We start from the raw sequence: 20826 nt of genomic DNA, 5'->3' as shown, positions 1-20826 counted from the left end.
CTCTTGGAACTGATTTGCTGTGATAGAGCCTGGAGTAGAGGGCTCCTGTTTTGCTTCTGACAATAACAATTGTGTGGTCAGACCTGAGAGAAGAAATTGGTCCTGTTGCCTTAGGTTATTCTACATTGGATATGCTGATGTGTGAAGTTTTGTGAACCGTACCTTTGAATTCATTGTATTTGGTGGGAGATCAATATGAATTCTGCATTGAGCACTTTATTAGAATCTGATGTTTTTCACGGTTTTTAAAGAATGCACCAAGTGAGTGCATAAAGATCAATTTTGAGTAAAATGTCTTTTATTTAATAAGGAATTAAATGATAACCACTGTCCTAAGCCTCTCCTGTGCTCAGCCAAGGAACAGCAAGCCAATGTTGCTGTTGGCAGGTCATCATCCTGGATCCACCTATCACTTGACATTTCCTGTTCCAACTTTCACTCACCTCTCCTTAAAATGCCTTTCTCTCCTCTGTCTCTGTCTAGATCAGGAGCTCTTAACCTGGGATCCATGGATTCCTTGGTTAATGGTAGGTGTCCATGGCATAAAAAAGTTGGGAGCCCCTGATCTAGATGGCCTGCAGCTAAAATATCAGCTGTCTATTCCTCCTCCTAACCTCCCGCTGATGCTGCCTGGACCCCTGAGCTCTTCTAACAGTTTGCTTTTCGACCCCATCCTTATCCACGAGAGTGCTTCGTACCATCATTTTTAGACATGGGATTGATATCAGTATTAATCCCTGACTAAGCAGTTTGCTCCTTCAACACTTATTTTCAAGACCTCTATCATTCCTTATGAATCACACACAATTGCTTGGTGTTTTAGTGCATAATTCCTGCAAGTGCTGACAGAAACTGAACTATGCTTCTAATTAGCCACTGATAAGTAACTAGCTCAGTTATTGGTATGGGTTTGTTTCTGCCTTATTCTTGAAGTGTGCTCTTATCTTCCTTTCTCTCTCATTGTAGTAGAGGAGTCTGAGGCCATGGGTACCAAAGTCCCAAACAAGAAAAAATCTGCAGATGCAGGAAATCCAAGTAAGACTTTCAAAATGCTGGAGGAAATCAGCAGGCCAGGCAGCATCTATGGAGAAGTGTGCCATCAACATTTCCATAGATGCTGCCTGCCCTGTTGAGTTCATCTAGCATGTTGGGTGCCCAAGTCATTGTGAATTGCAGGGCAGATTGGGGATAGAGTATAGAAACAGGGTAGTTGTACTGAAGTTTTGTGAAACACTGTCCCATTGGTAACACTGGTCAATTGTATTATTTTGTTCTGTCTCTCATTATAAGAAAATGTTCGAAGATTCAGAAAACTAAATAGTTCCTAGTTTGATGCACTACAATTGATAGATTTCAGTGGCCGAGGCTTTTTTCATTAGAGTCACTGTGTTGTACAGTTGGAAACAGGTATTTTGGCCTTTGCCCGTGCTGACCAAGGTGTTGGTCACAATTGGCTGGATATTACACATAGCACTCCGAACCTTTCCTATGTAGTAACATGTTCAAATGTCTTTTAAATATTGTTATTGTACCTGCTACTATTTTCACTGGTAGCTTGATCCATATACTCACCACCTTCATTTTGAAGACCTTGCCTCTCAGGTCCCCTTTAAAACTTTTTCTTTTCACCTTAAACCTGTGCCGGTTGTAGATTTCCTTACAATGAGAAACAAAATGGCCATCTACTTTATTGATGCCCCTCATAATCTTATAAACTTCTAAGATTATCTTTCAGCCAGCTTTGGTGCAGGGAAAACAGCCCCAGCCTACTCGATCTCTCCCAAGTCAAGAACCTCAGTCCAAGCAACATTCTTGTGAATCTTATCTGCACTATGAAGACCAGATCTGCTCACAGTATTTCAGGTGTGGTTTCACCAGTGTCCTATACGGCTTCAAGATGATGTCCCTACTCCTTCACTCAGTGCCCCATCGGATGAAGGAAAGCATGCCATACAACTTATTCAATACATTGTCTACCTGTGCCTGGGGCTTTCTATAACCCTATGATTTACTGTGTAAGTCCTCCCCTGACTTAATTTCTCAAGATGATTCACTTCTCACTAGTCTGAGTTAAATGTCTTTGCCCATTTTCCATGTGTGTTTCAAACTTTGGATGCATTGCCTGCAGATGTGATGGAGGTAGATTCAGTTGATGCCTTCAAGTGAGGAAACATTTGCAAGGCTACAGACAAGGGAGGGGCAAGAGCTGTGTGGAAAGAGTGTTGAACTTTCTCTCGGTCAGAGCAGACACTATGGGCTGAATGGTCTCCTCCTGAGCCTAAACCATATTTTGATATCATTCTAATGGGCCTTCATCTTTCTTAGCCCAGTGTTTCCTATGGATGACCTGCCTTGCTATTCTCTTATTTCTTCAAAATAACACTACTTTCCTTTATGTAGAGTCTTCTAAAGAATTGTCCATAAGTTCAAGTTTATTGTTATTCATCTGTAGACATATATACAACTAAATGAAGCAACTCTGTCCATTACATTGCTGTCGTTTAGGGTGGAAACAAAGGCCCTCCATCTCTGGTGGTGGTCAGGGTTTCCTTTGTCATGTCAGTAGCTTCTCCTTGGTTTTCACTACTGTCAGTCCCATGAGTCCTGTGTGGAGAGTCAGGAATACTATCACACTCAGATGTAGAAGGATGTTATGAAAACTGCTGTTTTCATAACAATATTGTTTTATCAATCAGGGTTGTTTGCCCTGAGCTGAGCCCAGAGGACCGGTGGACTGCTCTTGGTCTGTCCTCTACCCTTTGACCTGTTTCGCAAGGGTGACCCTGCCAAGAGCCAAGCATAAAGCCCTGACTCCAGCCAACGTAGTTTTCTGGGTCATTAAGGTATTCAAGCCTCCAAACCACAACAAGGTTGTGGTCTCCTTGAAGGATATATCACATATAAACCCTTGAAATAATATTAGCGCAATATTAACAGGTAATAAAAATTGTGTAGAGGTACAAGTTGTCAAAGTATATAACAGCATTGTTGCTACTGGCACTGTCATAAATAATGAGTAGCAAGGCATTCACAAGTCTCATTGCCTTGGGAAGAAGCTGTTTCCTAGCCTGATAGTCCTGATCTTGTACTGTGATACCTTCAAAGAGTTCAAAGAGATTGTGGTTAGAATAGGGGCAGCAGGCCACATTTGCCTCAGTCTCCTTAGGAAGTGGAGGTACTGCTGTGCTTTCTTCATTGAAGAGGTGATGTTGAGGCACTGGGTGAGAGCATCTGTGATGTGCACTCCAAGGAACTTGATGCACCTGATCTTAATGCGGTAGGCGACGGTAAGCCTGCGCCTTCCTGACGTCCGCAATCATCTTTTTAGTCCTGAACCTAATAAATGATATTTGCTGAGATCCCTGGGAGCATCAGAATCAGGTTTATTGTCTTGAGTTCTCTGAGCTCATCACATAGTTATCCCCGAGGCCTGACAGGGTCATCCTGTCAGAAAGCTCAAAGTCGGTAGAACCGACAGGGCCTTGGGAAGACCAGATTGAGGAGTCGTTCGAGTGTAAGAAAGCCAAATACCAGAGCTGTACCAGAGACAGGTAGAGGGCATGGTGTGACCCTGTAGAGGTTAGAGGTTCTGCTGGCTGCATGCTGTGCAGAGCCTACTCCCTCATTGACATTACGGGGACTGCAAAGAGGCATCAGGATTTTTAAGGAGGCTGCTAAACAAACCTCCAGAAGGCTATGTATCAAGAGGTGCAGGACCAGTGCTGCTGGAACACAAGCCAGGGCCTGATCAACCCTGGCTGGGTCACTGGGGCAAGGGTGTCTAATGCTGAAAGACCTGAAACACCCGATGACCCCAGGTTAATCACCGATGATTTGTTCTAGCGCATCCGCAGGATGCATCTCAGCAGCAGAAGTCATGACATTTACTGTTGTGAAAGCAGTACAGTGCAGACACAACCAGTTACTAAAAGTTACAGCAAAAAAAGTATTGCAAAAGAGGAAAGTAGTGTGAAAGGATAAGAGATGGATTTGAAAATGAGGAAGTGAATCTTAAGGAGTCCGCCAGCTCCACCTTTGATCTTTCTTTTGGCTGATGCTCACTCATTCCCCACCTCTTGCTTTGTCCTTTCTACCTACAAAAAAACTCTGGAGCATTATATTGTTATCATGAGAAGAACTTTGTGATTGAATTTACTCACAGGATTAAGGCAGTTTACTCGACTTAATTAATTTCTGAGTTTCTTTGGTATGGTGAACATGTTTTCCCCTTGCATGAACGGTGAATGTGCAAAATGATCATATTTCCTGAGCTGCTGTGTTGTGAGAGTTTGGATTAAGTGTGTATTTAAGAAGTAATTTTGCCCGAGATGACTTATGCACAGGTGGTCAACGGATATAATGTTTTCATACTGGAGCTATTTACGGCAGGTACTTGAGGCAGCTACATCCACGGATCTGGTGCTGACGTGCAACCAGGATTGAAGTGTCCAGTACCAGAGGGCATGCATTGAAAATGAGAGACGTTAGGTTCAAGAGGGATGTGAGGGGGTAGGTATTTTACTCAGAGCCATGGATGCTGGCTTGCACTGCCTGGTCTGGTGGGTAGAGGGAAGTACATTAGGGCTTTTAAGAGCTGTTTGGATAGGCACATGGATGTAAAGGAGGAAGTATTTGGATATGGTATTGGTAGGAGATATTGTTTGGGTGGTTTTAATTTACTTTTTAGCTGCTTTGGCACAATATTGTGGACTGAACGGCTGTTCCATGTTCTGCAACCCTTCACTGATGAAAAAAATGGTCAACAGGCAGGCAGAAGACAAAAGAGTTTGAAAACTGGAGTACAGAATGAAATGCTAGTGTTCAGTAGAAAGCCCTTTCTCGTTGTTTAACCTCTCTGACCAGAGGAAGTTCACTCTGTGTGTTGCCTTTAGCATGCATTCATCACCGTCCAATGGGGCGGCATAGTAGTGCAGTGGTTAGCACAACGCTTTACAGTTCTATCGACACAGGTTCGATTCTGGCCATTGCCTGTAAGGAGTTTGTATATTCTCTCTGTGACCATGTGGCTTTCCTGTGGGTGCTTCGGTTTCCTCCCACAGTCTGACCTGTTGTTTGGTTAATTGGTCATTGTACCTCCAATGTTAGACTAGGTTTATATCGGGGCTTGGGGTTATTGAGCGGCGTGTGTCGAACGGCCGGAGGGGCCTATTCTGTGGTGCAGAGCAGACTGGAGGGGCTAAATGGCCTAATTTTGCTCCTGTATCTTATGGTATGTCAATAAATAGATAAATAACACACTTGTGTAGTCACATGCTCAGAGTTTGGGAGTTGTGTATGGATACACGCATCAGTTGTTCCGGATTGTCACCTCATTTGGAGCAGTGCAGCATTCTGAAATGCACCACTTGAAGGCAAGGAGATGATCAGATTCAGAGGCAATGAGAGCAATCCTTCAGCAGTAGCCTCAGGAGGAAAACTGGTGTATCAATGGCACCAAAACCCATTGCAAAGTGGTTACCAGAGAAGAACACCAGGATGCATAATTGGGGAGAAAAATGCTCTTAAGTATGGTTAGCACCTTGAACTCAATTTCCAGTTATAAATGTTGCTCACTACCATGTAACATTTCTTCTCAGACCCGACTGATTTTGTGGCATGTAGAATTAAGCTGTTGCTGTTTTGTAGTTGGTAGCACTGCTGCATAGCCAGTGACCCCTCACCTAGTAAGCTGGCTAATGGTTTGAATTTCATTTCAAATGCTGCTAGGTCATAATGGATTAGGGCTGGCTGCTGAGGCCTGCTTGTCAGGTTGTGAGAGATTCCTTGATCTGTGAAGGCAAAGTAACCAAGACCATCCCTGTACCTGCCAAATGATTCAACCAATGAATAAGTATGACCTCTGCTTCTTCCACCCTGCTTGCTGTGGTCCTCAAGGCCACACTTAGAAAGAGGGACTTGTATGAGAGGCTAAGGGGTTCAAATAAGACTACAAGATCAGCTCTAGCAGCTTGTCCATACTCTTAACTGGCTTCATTTCTGTCCTCTAATGAAAGCTACATTTGCAGGTCAGATTGTGTGGAGTAAAAGCAATTCCTTGACATTAGCTTGTGGGGAAAGTGATTTGGTCCAAGTAGAGTGAAAACTGAGCATGGTTCCTGCAAACATCCCCTCATTAGTGGCCCATGGTGTTCCTTGGACAATTTAATGACTTGCCCAAGACTCAAAGTGGATTCTACAGAATTCTTCTCATTACCTTTTACCTTTTAAACTCTGTAGGTCAATTTGCAGAATGTTTTGCGTTATTGTAGCTCTCAAAGCTGTATTGTCCACAGTGGGAAAACATCAATCGGCAGCCGGAAATGTTGAGGCTCTGACAAACATTACTGGGCAAAGTTTAGACTTCCTCCATGGAAGCTAGGTTATGTGCAGAGTTCAAAGTGTTTTGAGCCCTGAGCCATCCAGCTGAAGGAGGGAACTGTCATTAGATACTTGAACGCTAGGACCAGGGATTAGTCCTGCACTGTATTAAGAGCTGCCTGCACAAGTGGTTCTGTAAAGCAGTACGAGAGAAAATATTGCCTCTGTTGCTTAGAGAGGGGAAAAAAAAATAAATGCTTGTGTGTGAGAAGTTTCATCCAAATGGTGAGTCGCCTTTTTAGATGCTCTGTGTTTGTTTTTACAAGTGCTTGTTCGGCTGGAAGAGGATTGAGTTAAAGTAGGATCTGCTTTAGGTTAATTAATTATGATCTGATTGGCAACTATTCCATGTCAGTCCTGTTTCACTAGTTCAATGGTTCAATTTAATACCAGACAGTGTATCCAGTATACAACCTGAATCCTTAGTCTTCACAGACATCCACGAAACAGGAGAGAAAGAATTCCCAAAGAAAAAAAATGACTAAAATATTGGAACCGCAAAGCCCCCCTCCCCCTATACACAAGCAGCAGCAACATCAACCCTCCCCTACCCCTACTTATTTCAGCAAAAGCATCATTCTCCCCCCACACAATAGCAAGCCCCCAGAGACCATGATCTATAGTCCATCAAAATCTACTGTCCATTTTAACACTTCAACGTCCCAATAAGCCCTCTCTCCCACAGCAAGAGGGGAGGCCAACAGCTCACTGTTTCACTGTTATAATCTGCAGCGTTGCTTACTCGAGTTCCCCGACTTGAGAAACAGCGCACACTTGCTCACCGTTGTGTGTGGTGGGTGGGTGAGCGTGTGAGTGACTCTTTCTGTTGATGCTCTTGAAAATAAATAGAGGATTCCTGACAGTTGGGAGGCCTGGATGTTTTGCCTTAAATTTCCATGGCTCTTTATTGCAAGAGCTGTGAACATTTTCCTCAGCTTTTATTCAGGATGTATAGTATCCTTGGGTGTTGAACCTGGCTATCCAAACCCAGCCTGACAGGTCCCACCCATGTGCATTGAGGTCAAGATGGATTTTAAAAATAGGATGTATCCTGGGGCTCAGATTAGGTTTCCCAGTTTTCCAGATCAGATTTCTATTTGAATGCATTTGTGAGTTTGGATATTTTCATGTTTGGTAGATAAGATGGATTTTTAGTAGAAATTATTCTAATTCTGAAGAAAGCTAAGGAACTCCAGCATGTCCCCAGTGACCCTCACGGATTTGCTGTTTTTACAGAACCACAGGATGCCTCACCGCTTGGTGTGGTAACTGCCCTGCCCGAGGCAGCAGGAAATTGCAGAGTGCTGTGAACATAGCCCAGTTTCTCTCCCCAATGACCCTGTCTACTTCCAGTTGCCTTGGGATAAACGGTCAACATAATCAAGGTTCCCTCCCACCTCACAATTTCTCTTATACCCCTCTTCCATTGGGCTGAAGATACAAAAGCTTGTGAACTCAGACCATCAGGCTCAAGGACACTGTTACAAGACCCTTGAATATAGCTCTCGTACACTAAAAATGAACTCTTGATCTGTCTATCTTGTCCTTTCACCTTAGTCTACGTGCTCTGCACTTTCTCTGTAACTGTAATACTATATTCTGCATTCTGTTAATGCTTTTCCTTTTGTACTTTGTCAGGTATGGTGTGACATGTAAACAAATGCTTTTCACTGTATCTTGGTGCATGTGCTAATAATCTAATTGCCAGCTAATTAACAAGTAGAAGAGGTGCATTCAAAAGTCAGAATATTTCTACTGAGGATTGCAATTGAAACTTGATCATGTTCTTGGTTCTTGCAGTGGAGTCATTTGCTGTGGAAACAAAACCTACCCACCTTTTTTCCCGCCATTGGCTACTGATCTATAGTACAGTAATCCCTATTTCCAGCACTCTGCCCACACCCTTCTATTCCGTGGTGTTCCGTGTGTTCGACTAAGCACAGTTAAAGTATCGTGTAAATATCTGCCTGCACCATCCCATAAGGCAGTCATCACTAATTCTCAGCAAATGACTGAAGCGCATTTGTTTTAACACATGATTGCATGCTTCGATCAGGATGATACTGTAGACTTTCATTTGACTTTGGACTGAGTTGTATCAACTTTTTTAAACCACTGTTTCTCTCTGGCAAATAATTGTAGTGCTGCCTTGAAAGCACTTGCATTACATATAACTGACTTTTTGTTATGGCTGTGAAGAGAGCCCTGTTGTCTCTTTCTGAATGAACCAATAGGTGACTTCAGACATAAAGGGTGGAATATATTTTTAACTGTAAGGCATCTTAAACTAGAACAGCTGAGGTAAATTATCCTAATTAGATTATTTTAATTTCCACAGGCGTGAAGAAACCGAAAGGAGACTAAAAAATGTAAGTGATCTGCTGTTTATCAGTAGCTCAGGTATTTAATCTTATATTTTCACATTTTTGTTTTTAATTTCAGAACAACATTAAAACACCTTTTTAAAATGGGGAAAAAAGATTCCAACTGGTAGAATTATCAATCTTCCTTTGTGCATTAAGACAAAAATTGCTTTGAGTTCAGTGCTGTTGTTAATCTGATGCATAGACCTTTGATACGGATCTAAATTATTGCTGCTTGTGTGGCCGTATCCTTAGTCCTGAATTGGTTTTTCAAGTTGGGTTTCTAATGAAAGCAATCTACAATAAATTTGCAATATTCAATGGCTTGTCACTTCCAAAGCGGTTTGTTACATAAAGCAGCTGCTGAATGCAAATTAGTCTTCACCTCATCTGGATGTTATCAAGTTCTGAAAACTGAGTGACTTTGATTCCTTGGACTATCTTCTTTATTGGATGCCTGTAGAATATTTTATTTACTGTGAGTGTGTTGTGTTTCCATTCTCACCACATGTTATTTTGTTCCTTTAGAAGCAGCTGAATTAAATTTCTGTTAACGTTTTGATAGCCTTAATGATATTTATGTTTAATGATAGTTGTATCAGCTCTGAAATGCACTGATTTTGAACCAAGTCAATAGGGTTTTTTCTCTCTTGGTACATCTTGCTGTGACCATTATCTGTTTTTTTTGCTGCTGTGAGATTTGATCTACCTCCTTGACAAGTTTCTTGATGCCATTTCTAATAAGTTGTCATACTTTGCTTCAATTCACTCATCCAAAATATTTTGGGACATCTTAAAAAGTGAAGCTACTGCATGAACACAGTGTTGTTGCTTGTGACTTTTATATGATGTTTGGAAGCTTACTCCATTGTCTAGAAAATCAGTTTTATTGTGCTACGGTAATCATCTTTCCCCTGCTGTACTGTGGGGTTGACTGGATTGGTTCCGGCATTACCAATATGAGACTAGTGTGAGTGTGAAATGATATCAAAATATTTCCTTTACACCTGACTAAAAAGCAAAATGGTTAGCACAGTGCTCAACAGTATGGGCGAATCTGCTTCAATTCCCACTGCTGCTTGTAGGGAGGTTGTACGTTCTCCCCGTTCCTCCTGATGCTTTGGCTTTCTTCCACAGTCCAATCACATACCAGCTGGGAAGTTAATTGGTAATTTTAAATTCTACTGTAAATTGTGACTAGGATTAAATTAGGGGTTTGAAAGGCCAGGGTAAAGTGGATATGGTGAGAGTGTTCACCTTAGCAAGAATGTCTAAAATCGGAGGGCATGGCCCCTTTAAAGCAGAGACAGGAATATCTTCAGCCAGAGGGTGGTGAGTCTGTGGAACTTGATTGGGCTAGGATTAAATCGGGGATTGCTGGGTGGCATGGCTGGAAGGGCCTATTCCATGCTGTATCTCAGTAAATAATATCAAAATGTTGTTTCTTTGCATACCTGCCTCAAATCCAAAGCTGGTATTAAGCTAATTCTGGTTTTGGTCATTGCATGCTCGTCTGAAAGACTTTTCTGTTGCATTAAGAGCACCATTTCCCTCATTCATTCATTAATTCCCTGCAGTATAGGGAGCTGAAAAGTGATAGGACGGCAGTGGTACGATGAAGAGATGCAGGGAGTTCTTTTGGATACCCCAGGCAATGCACACGTAGTCATAATGTTCGCTAACGGATATTGAAAATAAAAAAACTGTAGATGCTGGAAAACTTTTATAAAAAAAAATATCAAAAAATGCTGGAGGTAGTCAGCAGGTTGGGTAAGTTCAGTGAACAGTTTTGAGCTAACTATCAAAAGGTATGTTGTCCTTGGACGTGGTCCAGAGTAGGTTCTCAAGAATGATCCCTGGAATGAAAGCTTTTGTTGGTTCTGGACTTCAGAAGAATATGAGGAGGTGGTGTCATGGAATCTAACTGAAACTTACTGAATATTGAAAGGCCAGGACAACATGGACATGGTGAGGATGTTTACCTTAAGAGGGAAGTCTAGGATCTGAGGACACAGCCTCAGAATAAAAGGACACCCCTTTAGAGCTGAGGTTAGGAGGAACATCTTCATTTCGGGGATGGTGAATTTGTGGAACTTGTTTCCATAAAGGACTGGTCGTGGGTATATTTAAGGCAGAGATTAAGACATTGATTGGTGAAGGGATTAAGGGCTGTAGGGAGAGGCAAGATTATGGAATTGGGAAAAAAACAGCCATGGTGTGGCAGAAGAGTTTCACTGGTCTGAATGGCCTAATTCTGCCCCTGTGTCTCATGTTCTCAACTTATGGGGCCTCAATTCAACATATGATAGATGGCATGTCTGACATTAGCACTCCCTATGCTTGGGTTATCGTGCAGCATCTTTCTCATCGGGGTGAATGAAGCCATTATAACATTGTGATTATTGATGTTATATTTTACATCATTACTTGGATCAACTTTTAAATGAGCACACTTTAACATGCCTGCATATTTGCGGAATGCACATAATAATTACTGAAGGAGGACCCTGTGCTTTTGCCAGATTTCCATCCCTGGCTGCCTCGGAAGAGAACTGAAGCATGCATGTATTTTTTTCCCCTTTTTCAATGCTGAAGAACCTCTTATTGAAACGAAAGTTGACAACGTGATACAGGTTCTGTACGTCACCCCCAAAACGATTTGCACTAAGCATTCATTGAGTGGCTTCATATGTTGAACGGGCCCTGAGATGAAGATGCATTAAGTACCTCACAACCATCATGCTCTTGATCAATAGGGGAGAACTACACTCACTTGCCCATCCTTTGAGATGTTTCCACAACCAATTATCTCAATTTAACGGCTGTTTATCTTGTTTTCTCATGTTCTTGTCATTTTACTATTTGTTTATATTTATATTTGCAGCTTATTGTCATCTGCACTCTGATTGATCCTGTTATAGTTACTGTTCTATAGATTTGCTGAGTATGCCCATAGGAAAATGAATCTCAGAGTTGTAGAAGGTGTAAGTCTTGCTACAGTGGTGAGCAAGTTGTGAAAGAGATGCTGAGTGGCAGGATTTATGAGCAATTGGAGAGACATGATCTGATTTGGGATAGTCAGCATGGCTTGGTTGAGGGTAGGTTGTGCCTTCCAAGCCTGATTGAATTCTTTGAGGATGTAGCAAAACACATTGAGGTAGAACAGTGGATATAGTGTATCTGGATTTCAGTAAGACATTTGATGAGGTTCCCATACAAGGCTCATTCAGAAAGTAATGAGGCATGGGATTCATGGGGACCTTGCTTTGTGGATCCAGAATTTGCTCTCCCACAGAAGGCAAAGAGTGGTTGTAGATGGTTCAATTCTGCATGGAGGTCTGTGACCAGTGGTGTTCTGCGGGGATCTGTTCTGGGATCCCTCCTGTTTATGATTTTTATAAATGACCTGGATGAGGAAGTAGAAGGGTGATGATGTAAGTTTGTAAGGTAAGTTTGCTGATGACACAAGAGGTGGGGGTGTTGAGTATCGTCTGGAGGGTTGTCAGAGGTTACAGCTTGGTATCAACAGGATGCAGAACTGGGCTGAGAAGTGGCAGATGGAGTTCAACCCAGGTAAGTGTGAAGTGGTTCATTTCGGTAGGTCCAATTTGAAGACAGAATATAGTATTTTTGGTAAAACTCTTGGCAGTGTCGAGGATCAGACACTTGGGGTCCATGCCCATAGGACACACAAATCTGCTGTGCAGGTTGACAGTGTTGTTAAGGAGGTAAATGGTGTGTTGGCATTCATCAACAGTAGGATTGTAGTCAAGAACTGTGAGGTAATGTTACAATTATAAAAGATATTAGTTAGCCCTCACTTGGAGTATTGTGCTTAGTTCTGGTCACCTCACTATAGGAAGGATGTGGATACTAGAGGAAAGAGTGCAGAGGAGATTTACAAGGATGTTGCCTGGATTGGAGAGCATGCCTTACGGGAATAGGTTGAGTGAACTTGGCCTTTTCTCCTTGGAGTGAAGGAGGATGAGAGGTGACCTGATAGAGGTGTATAAAATGATGAGAAGCATTGATCGTGTTGATAGCCAGAGGGTTTTTACGGGGCTGAAATGACTAACACATAAGTTTTACACGCAGAGTGGTGGGTACATGGAATGCACAGCCAGAAACAGTAGTGGAGGCAGATACAATAGGGTATTTTTAAATGTCTCTTAGATAGGTACATGGCACTTAGAAAAATCGAGGGCTATGTGGTAGGGTACTTCTAGGCAGTTTCTAGAATAGGTTACGTAGTTGGCACATCATTGTGGGCCAAATGGCTTATAATGTGCTGTAAATTTCTATGTATATGGTGACATATATGTACTTTGATAATAAAATTTACTTTGAACTTGAGCATTGGATAAATAATAAATGTTAATCTTCAAAGACTGTGAGTGAAAGGGAGGTTTGCAAAGAATTTTCCAAGGGATCAAGGTCCAGTCATGGAGGCCAAATCATTGGATTATCCAATTGGTCATGGAAGTGAAAGATGGTGAGATTTGGAGAGGCAACTTCCAGCTGTTGACTGAGGCACAAGAGATTCTACAGATGCTGGAACTCTTGAGCAGAGCACACACAAAATGTTGGAGGAACTCAGTAGGTCAGGGAGCTTCTATGGAGGGAAATAAAGTTGAAATTTCAGGCAGGGACCCTTCATTCTTCATCCTTATGAAAGGTCTTGACCAAAATGTTGACTCTTCATCTCACTCTGTAGATGCGGTCCAATCTACAGAGTTCCTAAAGCACTGTGTGTTGCTCCAGCCATTTATTGAAAGGAACGTTATGTAGATTAAGTTGAACCATACAGACCAGAGACAGCTAAGCTATTCATTGTAGGGAATGGCCAGACATTACATGCAAGATGCCTGCACTCACTGTCCAGCAATCCGCTGCCCCTCGAGGAAGATAAAATGAACAGGTGTATTGAGTTAACAGATGGGACCAAGAGCATGGTTTAATGGACTGACAGGTGTCAACGAAATGGAGGAAAATGAAGAATGGGATGAGTTGGAGCACGTGTAGCATTTCAGTTTGCTTCTACATTACTCATTCCCTTCCCTTCCTCTGGTCAATAGCATTCCAGAGCCGCAGAAGGGGTTGTGAAGTAATGAGGAGTGAGAGAGACCTGACGAGATGGCTTGAATGGAAATGATGGAGTGGAGCACACAGAAAAGAATGAGGCTGGGTGAAAGTTCCAACCACCTTTTGAAGCTCAGATGTGTGACCTTGAAAACAGATGTGTCTAGCCATGGAAACTGTTGATTATTGAAAATAATTTCTTAGTAATAGAATTCAGTGAATTGCATTGATATAATGTGGACTTAATGATCTGTTAGTTTACTCAACCAATGTTTCCTAAATATGTATTTTCTGGAAAAAAGCTTATATGGATAATGTCAACCTTGCAGGTTTTGATTACGATATATTGGCTTGGGAGAAGAGCACAGTCTGACCCTCATTATAATGGACCATACCTTGACCTGAATGCGTTTGAGGGGCTGTTAGGACAAACGCTGACCAAGGTGAGTCACAGTTGTCTGTGAACATTGAGATAGACTTCAAGTTACCGGGAACGTTCAAGTCTTACAGATCCGTGTGTGATATGGGAAAAATTAGAGAGCAGCAATTTGAGTCAATTTCCACACATTCACCAGGTCGCTAGCAAAGATCTGTATTAGCCTGATTCAGTTTGCAGTCTTTATTGAGAGGGATCAGGGCTAGAAAGAAGAATGCATGCATCCATCTGCATTGATCATAGAATCATTGAGTAATACTACTGAAGTGGATCCTTCACACACCATGTCTATACCAATTATCAACTATCCACTGTACTCATCCCATTTACCAGCATTGGTCTATAGCCTTTTGGACCTTGGCAATTCATTGCTTGTCTAGGTAATTGTGTTGTGAGAGTACCTGCCTCCACTCTCTTGCCCCTCTTTCTCCCCCCCCCCCATGCATTCCATCTTCTAAACCCCTGTGTGTGGGAAAAACCTTCCTCTAACTCTCTTGCCTGTTAATCTAAGTTAATGCTATCTCGTTTTAGACACCTCTATTGTGAGGAATCATTTCCTATGATTCACCCTATGTATACCCCCTATGAATTTCAGTTTCTCATTAACAAATGTTTTAATGATGATTTTCAATCAAAATGTGTGTTTAACATTTGAAGTGTGAAACTTTTTGATACTATTGATTGTTGATTAAGAGATAAAGTAACTTGAACTACATGTAGTGGTATTGTCAAGCATGCGTAAAGTAGGAGGGAATCTTGAGGGTGAACACGTGTTTAAGACGAATTAATTAGGAAGTAACCTTTGCCCCTCTGCCAGTTTTGCTGAGCCATTCTTCCAATTCTCCCCATTAATGTTGTTATGAGTTTGTTCCGCAAAATGATTAAAACCAACGTCCATCTTCCAGGGCTTTGAAGACCAACGCCAAGAAGTTATAGATTTTCCTGAGGTAGCTCTTTCAGTCATCCATTGCTGCATCTTAAACAACTTTCTTTGCTGCATGCTAGAAGCAATTTTCTGCACTTTTCGGTAAACCTTAAGAGTTTATTTTGCTGTTGTAGCTACATTAATTCAGGAGAGATTTGTAAACACAGAATGGTCACTATTTATCTTATTGGCTGTAATTTGTTCTTTCTTGCCTTTTGGGCTGGTTTAGATTGAAACGTTTTTGCCTCCTCCAAGAGCAATGTCCACAGCTGCACACATTTTTTGTTAGTTCAACAAAACTGCTCCTGTGTGCCACCCAGTGGCTAGTTTAAGAATCTCTTGAGAGGGGTAACCAACCCAAGAAAGTTAACAAACATTAAGGAAGAATGGAGAAGGTTGAAAAGGGCTTGTGCCACATTTTAATTCCAATAATGAGAGTTCATATCACCAGGCTCAAGGGCACTTTCTGTCCTTCTGTTACCAGACTCTTAAGCGGACTTCTTGAACGTTAAAGTGGACTTCTGACCTCACAATGTACCTCGTTATGATCGTGTGCCTTATTGTTTACATGCACTGTGCTTTCTCTGTAATTTTTACACTTTATTCTACATTGTTCTGGTTTTACCTTTTTCTACCTCAGGGCATCGTGTAATATTTTTATCTGTCTGAACATTGCGTAAGACTAAGCTTTTCACTGTATATTGGCAGAGAAACCATACCAAACCAATACCAACAATTGTCACCCAACCAATGCTATGTGATAGAAGGTGGAAATCCTGTGGATGGTTGGGAGATTTACCATAATGGTTCCAGGATGAGGGGTTTAATTTGCCAGGATAGATGGGAGAAGCTGTGGAGATTCTCCCTGGAACAACAGTTGAGAGGAAATCTAGCAGATGGTACAGGACTAGGGGCATTGCAGATGAAGGACCCGAAGTGCTGTTGAGAATCCCTGTCCCCATCCCATATAATCTCTTTGACTCACTATCATCAGGAAGGGGGTACAGAGGCATCAGGACTTAGGGCACTCTAGGTAACAACTTCTTCCCTTGGGCTGTGAGACAAATAAATATCCTGCCAGCACCAAGGTCTCATCACTGCGGCAGCAAGCTGTTAACTGTTTATCTGTGCTGTGCACTGCATGCATTTTGAATTGTATTTCATGAAATTATTTGTGGTAATGATTTGTGTGCTTTGTGATATGTTTTGTCCCGAAGAATGTTGTTTTGCTTGGTTGTGTATATGCAAGGTCAGATGACAACAAACTTGAATTTGACTATGATTGGTTAGTTAGGGTAGATGGAGCAAACCTGTTTGCATTACTGGTTCAATGATCCTGGGTGTAGACTTAACATTTTGGGTCTGAGGGGCAATTTGAGGAATAACATCTTTTTTAATGTAGAGGGTAATTAAAACCCAAATTCACATCTGGTGGAAATCAATTAATGCATTCAAGAGGGAAATGGGTAGGCTCCTGAAAGGCAATTTGTGGGGAAAGGGTATGGAAGCGAATCTGATGTGATAGCTGTACCAGAAGTAGGAATTGGTTCAATAGGCAGAATGGCCTCTTGAATAACATTTCTGTCATTTCTGATTCAAATTAGATTTTACTCCTCGGGTCTGGTGGACAGATTTACAATGAATAATATCTTGCATTTGTTGACAGCAACAGCTGATTTTTATTTTCCCCTCCAGGCACTTACAGACTTGGGTAGCTTGAACCGAAGCGGACGAGACAGCGGGTACTGTGATATCTGGTGTGCAGAGCGCATCGAACCAGCGTCGCCGCAGTTCACGCACAGAAGAGACGACTCATTTGATAGCTTGGACTCCTTTGGGTCGAAGTCATTCGCAAGCCTTTCTTCAGACATAACTCTAAAGGGGAGCAGTGAAGGTAGGGCAAGGATGCGTTGCTGTCAACATTAAGTGCCAGATGTGTTTGGGAAGTAGATTGTAAATTGGGCAACCATTACTCCCTCATGACTGAAGATTAGTAGTAAGAATACAAAATTTGTGTCAATATGCAGTCTTCAGCCACTACTCCATTGAACTTCTCTCTTCATTCCATGGCCATCTTCCCTTTGTCCAGTCCTTTCCCAAGTACAACCAGGACACCTTGCATGCCCTCCACCATTTTATCTTTTCAGATTTCCCTGGCCTCCTTAGCCTCACCTTCAACATGGATGTCCAGTCTGTATAGACTTTTAAGCACAGTGTGGACAGAAACTCCAGGGCTAGTTTGCTTCGTGAGATCGGAATAACGTTATATTTCAACTGTTTTTTTATGAAATGGTCTGACTGATTAGAGGAGCAGAAAGCACTCATCATGTGGGTGAAAATAATTCATACCCTATGCAGACTTTCACAATGCTGTTAACAGATTTCAACATACTCTAACAGATTTCCAAAAAAAATGCTTTGATTGTTAACATTGTTGTGTGAACTTATGGAGGGAGCGTTGCATTAAAACCCTCATGGAGACTGTAATTACTCCGTGCTTTCAGAAGTGGATTACTCCATCAGAGCTGGTGAAGTTTGAATGGTTAGGTGAAATATTTGTTAAGAATCAACATTGTACTATATTCTAAACTAGAGGGACACTAGTGAGCTGCATTAATAATCCAAAGTTTAATGCTAATATTATGCAAGAATGAGTTCAAACTTCATTAGAACAATTGTTAAGTTAAATTTTGGTTAATTATTTTAATTTGATTAAAACATAGTAACAGTGACCATAGACTGACTTCTATTTGTTTTTTGTAGAAGTTTATTTCTTATGCTGGTGGTTCTTCAGGAAGTCCTAAATTTAGTCTGGCCTATTTGTGACACCAGCAATGTGGTTGGCCGTAAATTGGCCTGATCCACTGTTCAGCTTAAAGGCAGTCTTGAATACAATGGAAATAATAGCTTGGCCAGTGAAACTGGTGTCCTATAATGGAAATAAGTCTTCCTTTCGTGATTTTAGGTGGTGGGAGTGATATCGAGCCAGACGATCTGAGCAGCAAGGCAATGGAAGGTCCAAAGGATGACATGTTGCTTCGTAGGGTCTCCACCTCTGAGTTCAAGCCTGTCGTTCCCTTCAACCAGTTCCTGCCGACTAAAAGCAAGCCTGCAACCTATGTGCCAGCTCCACTGAGGAAAAAGCGTGCAGAAAGAAATGAGGAGAATAGGCGAAGTTGGGCAAGCCCAATGTTTGCAGAGACTGATGGATCTTTATCAAGGTACGTAGCTTTAAAACCTTGTATTTTGTACTATAGTGAACGGCATTTCTAAAGATCAACACCCTGTTAAACACGGGGCCATCACAATTTATTTTGTGTGCCACCATCTTACTGATCGATCAGATAAATTGGTTGTTTTCCTTATTGTGATTCCCCCATATTCGTGATTGTTTACTATTGAGTTCATTCTTTTGTTAATTTACTAAAAAGAAAACCATCTCATTTGACTTTTAACCTTAATACCTTGTTAGGCAATTATATGTACTGCATATTTGTCTTGTTAGTTGAAGAAAAACTTGGCCAATGTGGTTACTGTATAAATGCAAAGTAAATATCCCAGCACTTATTGCTGGGGTTAGGGTGTACCAAAGGGATAGAACTGTGACAGCCTTACTGTTTACCTGTGTTAATGATCTGGATGTAAATGTAGGAGGTTTGATTAAGTTCACTGATAACATAAAAAATTGGCTACTTGACTATGTGGATGTGCTGGTAGGAAAAGAGGAGCAACAGAAGATTAAGTTGGTGGTGTGTGTGTGTGGGGGGGATGGGCGGAATAGAAAGTCACCACAATACACATTGAAAGGGCTGAAGAAGTATTCAGGATCAGAGGGATTTTGGTGTACAAGTCCAAGGATCTGTGAAACTGGGAGTGCAAATAGCATTTGGGATATTCGTCTTTGTTGGCAAGGGCATACAAAATAGGATAAGGGAAGTTGTGGTGCAACTGTATACAAGGTTGTGTAGGCCACAGTAAAAAGAGTGTTGTGTGTAATTCCGGTTGTTGTACTGTAGGCAGGATGTGATTACCATACCAAGGGGTCCTGTGGAGACTCACCAGAATGCCACCTGGGTTCAAGCATGAGTGAATAAAATTGGGTTGATTTTCCCTCGAGTGGAGAAGCTGGTCATGGCATGCAAAATTATGAGGGGTATAGTTATGGTAGATACTTTAAGAAAGCTATTTCCACATAGCAGGAATAGGGCATAGATTTAAGGCAGGAGTTCCCAACCCCGGGGCCCACGGCATTAAAAAAAGGTTAGTAATCCCTGGTTTAAGGTAAGCAGAATGTTCAGAGGGCATTGAGGGAGAATTGTTTTCATCAAGGATGGGGTTGGGAGCCGAGCCGAACTACATTTTCTATAGAAATGGTAGAGAGAGATTCTCATAATATTCAAGAATTATTAAGGTGAGCACCTGAATCACCAAGACAAAGAAAGCTACTGGTCAATTGCCAGAAAATGGAGGTATATTCTCAATGGCTGACATAGACACAGTGTGTTGAAGGCATGTTGGCATACTGTATAACTCTTGCCTCTGTTATCAGTAGTCTCTACCTAGGCTTTGGCAACACATTTATGTTGGACTAGTCAGAACAAATAAGGTCCTTGGCATCAATCAAGCTCACCTAGATATCTACTAATGACTATAATTTAGCACGTTTTAAGAAAACTGAATTTCTAGTTTGTTTATTCGTGACCTTACAAACAACTTTCCGGTTTTAAGTGTCATGAAATGCATAACAAGTTTAGAACTGCATTACTAACTGTAACTTGTTTGTTTTACACTCCATTCTTTCATCGTCATGTAAGATTTTACAGTTTCTTCCACATTATTTTCCTTTGTGTATTATGTATCTGTGAAAGTGCAGGGATAAGAAAATGAGAAACGGGAGGAGGTCCTCCAACCCCTAAGCCTGCTTTGAGTTCACTGAGGTCATGACTGATAAAGAGCACATTCCTGTCTGATCCACGTATCCTGTTAGGGTCGGGAAATCCATCCAAGTCTGCCTTGAATGTTTACCCAATAACTGAGCAAACTTTAACTCTGAGGGAAAGGATTCCAAAGATTTATAGCCCTTTAGCCCTTTGGATCAAGATGTGTCTGCTTCTCTCAACTCCAAACAGATGCTACTTTACACTGAGACTGTGCATCTGGGGCTTAGTCCCTCTGTTTGGTAAGGGGGCTAGCGACAAGCTTGGGGTGTGCACCAACATTGTATGTAAATATCGTGATGAATTTCTGTCTTTGACTTGTAAGACCGGGTAAACTGTGAGGGACAGAGGGACAGGAGAAAGTGCAGAACTGATGCAATGTACTGAACTTTGATTTATCTGTTGTGCATTCTGCTTCAATCCAAGTTATCTTAATTAGCCTCAATAGAAAACAGCCAATCACAAATGAAGACAATGCTGCTGGTAGCAAAGCTTCAGAAGGCCCGTCCACCAGAGGTGAGAATGGAACTCCTCGGGATTTAGGGCTTGTTTGCCCTGGCTCTGATTCTGGTTCAGATAGCGAGGGAAGGGAGCCCGATCCCGTGGTGGACGACTTGGCGCTCCGGAAATTTGGTTACTCTGTCAGTTCTACAAGGCATAAGCTCTGCGGACTTGATAAAGACCTACCTCCGCAGACCCAGCAACCTG

At 41.8% G+C, this 20826-nt stretch overlaps 1 protein-coding gene across 4 annotated transcripts in view; it reads left to right on the top strand.

The window, feature by feature from the left end:
* Positions 1 to 20826, top strand: part of LOC132394363 (LIM domain only protein 7-like) — a 237867-nt gene that overhangs the window by 148939 nt on the left and 68102 nt on the right. For all 4 annotated transcript variants that reach the window (XM_059970419.1, XM_059970421.1, XM_059970420.1 and 1 more), the window contains exons 6-9: positions 8717 to 8747; positions 14150 to 14263; positions 16877 to 17075; positions 18147 to 18402. In XM_059970419.1, coding sequence (XP_059826402.1) covers positions 8717 to 8747; positions 14150 to 14263; positions 16877 to 17075; positions 18147 to 18402 — 600 coding nt within the window. The remainder of the gene's footprint in view (positions 1 to 8716; positions 8748 to 14149; positions 14264 to 16876; positions 17076 to 18146; positions 18403 to 20826) is intronic.

This window comes from Hypanus sabinus, chromosome 5 (genome assembly GCF_030144855.1).
Source record: "Hypanus sabinus isolate sHypSab1 chromosome 5, sHypSab1.hap1, whole genome shotgun sequence".
Lineage (NCBI taxonomy): Eukaryota > Metazoa > Chordata > Chondrichthyes > Myliobatiformes > Dasyatidae > Hypanus > Hypanus sabinus.
Note: the sequence above shows the minus strand (reverse complement) of the source record. Positions and strands in the feature narration are given on the sequence as shown.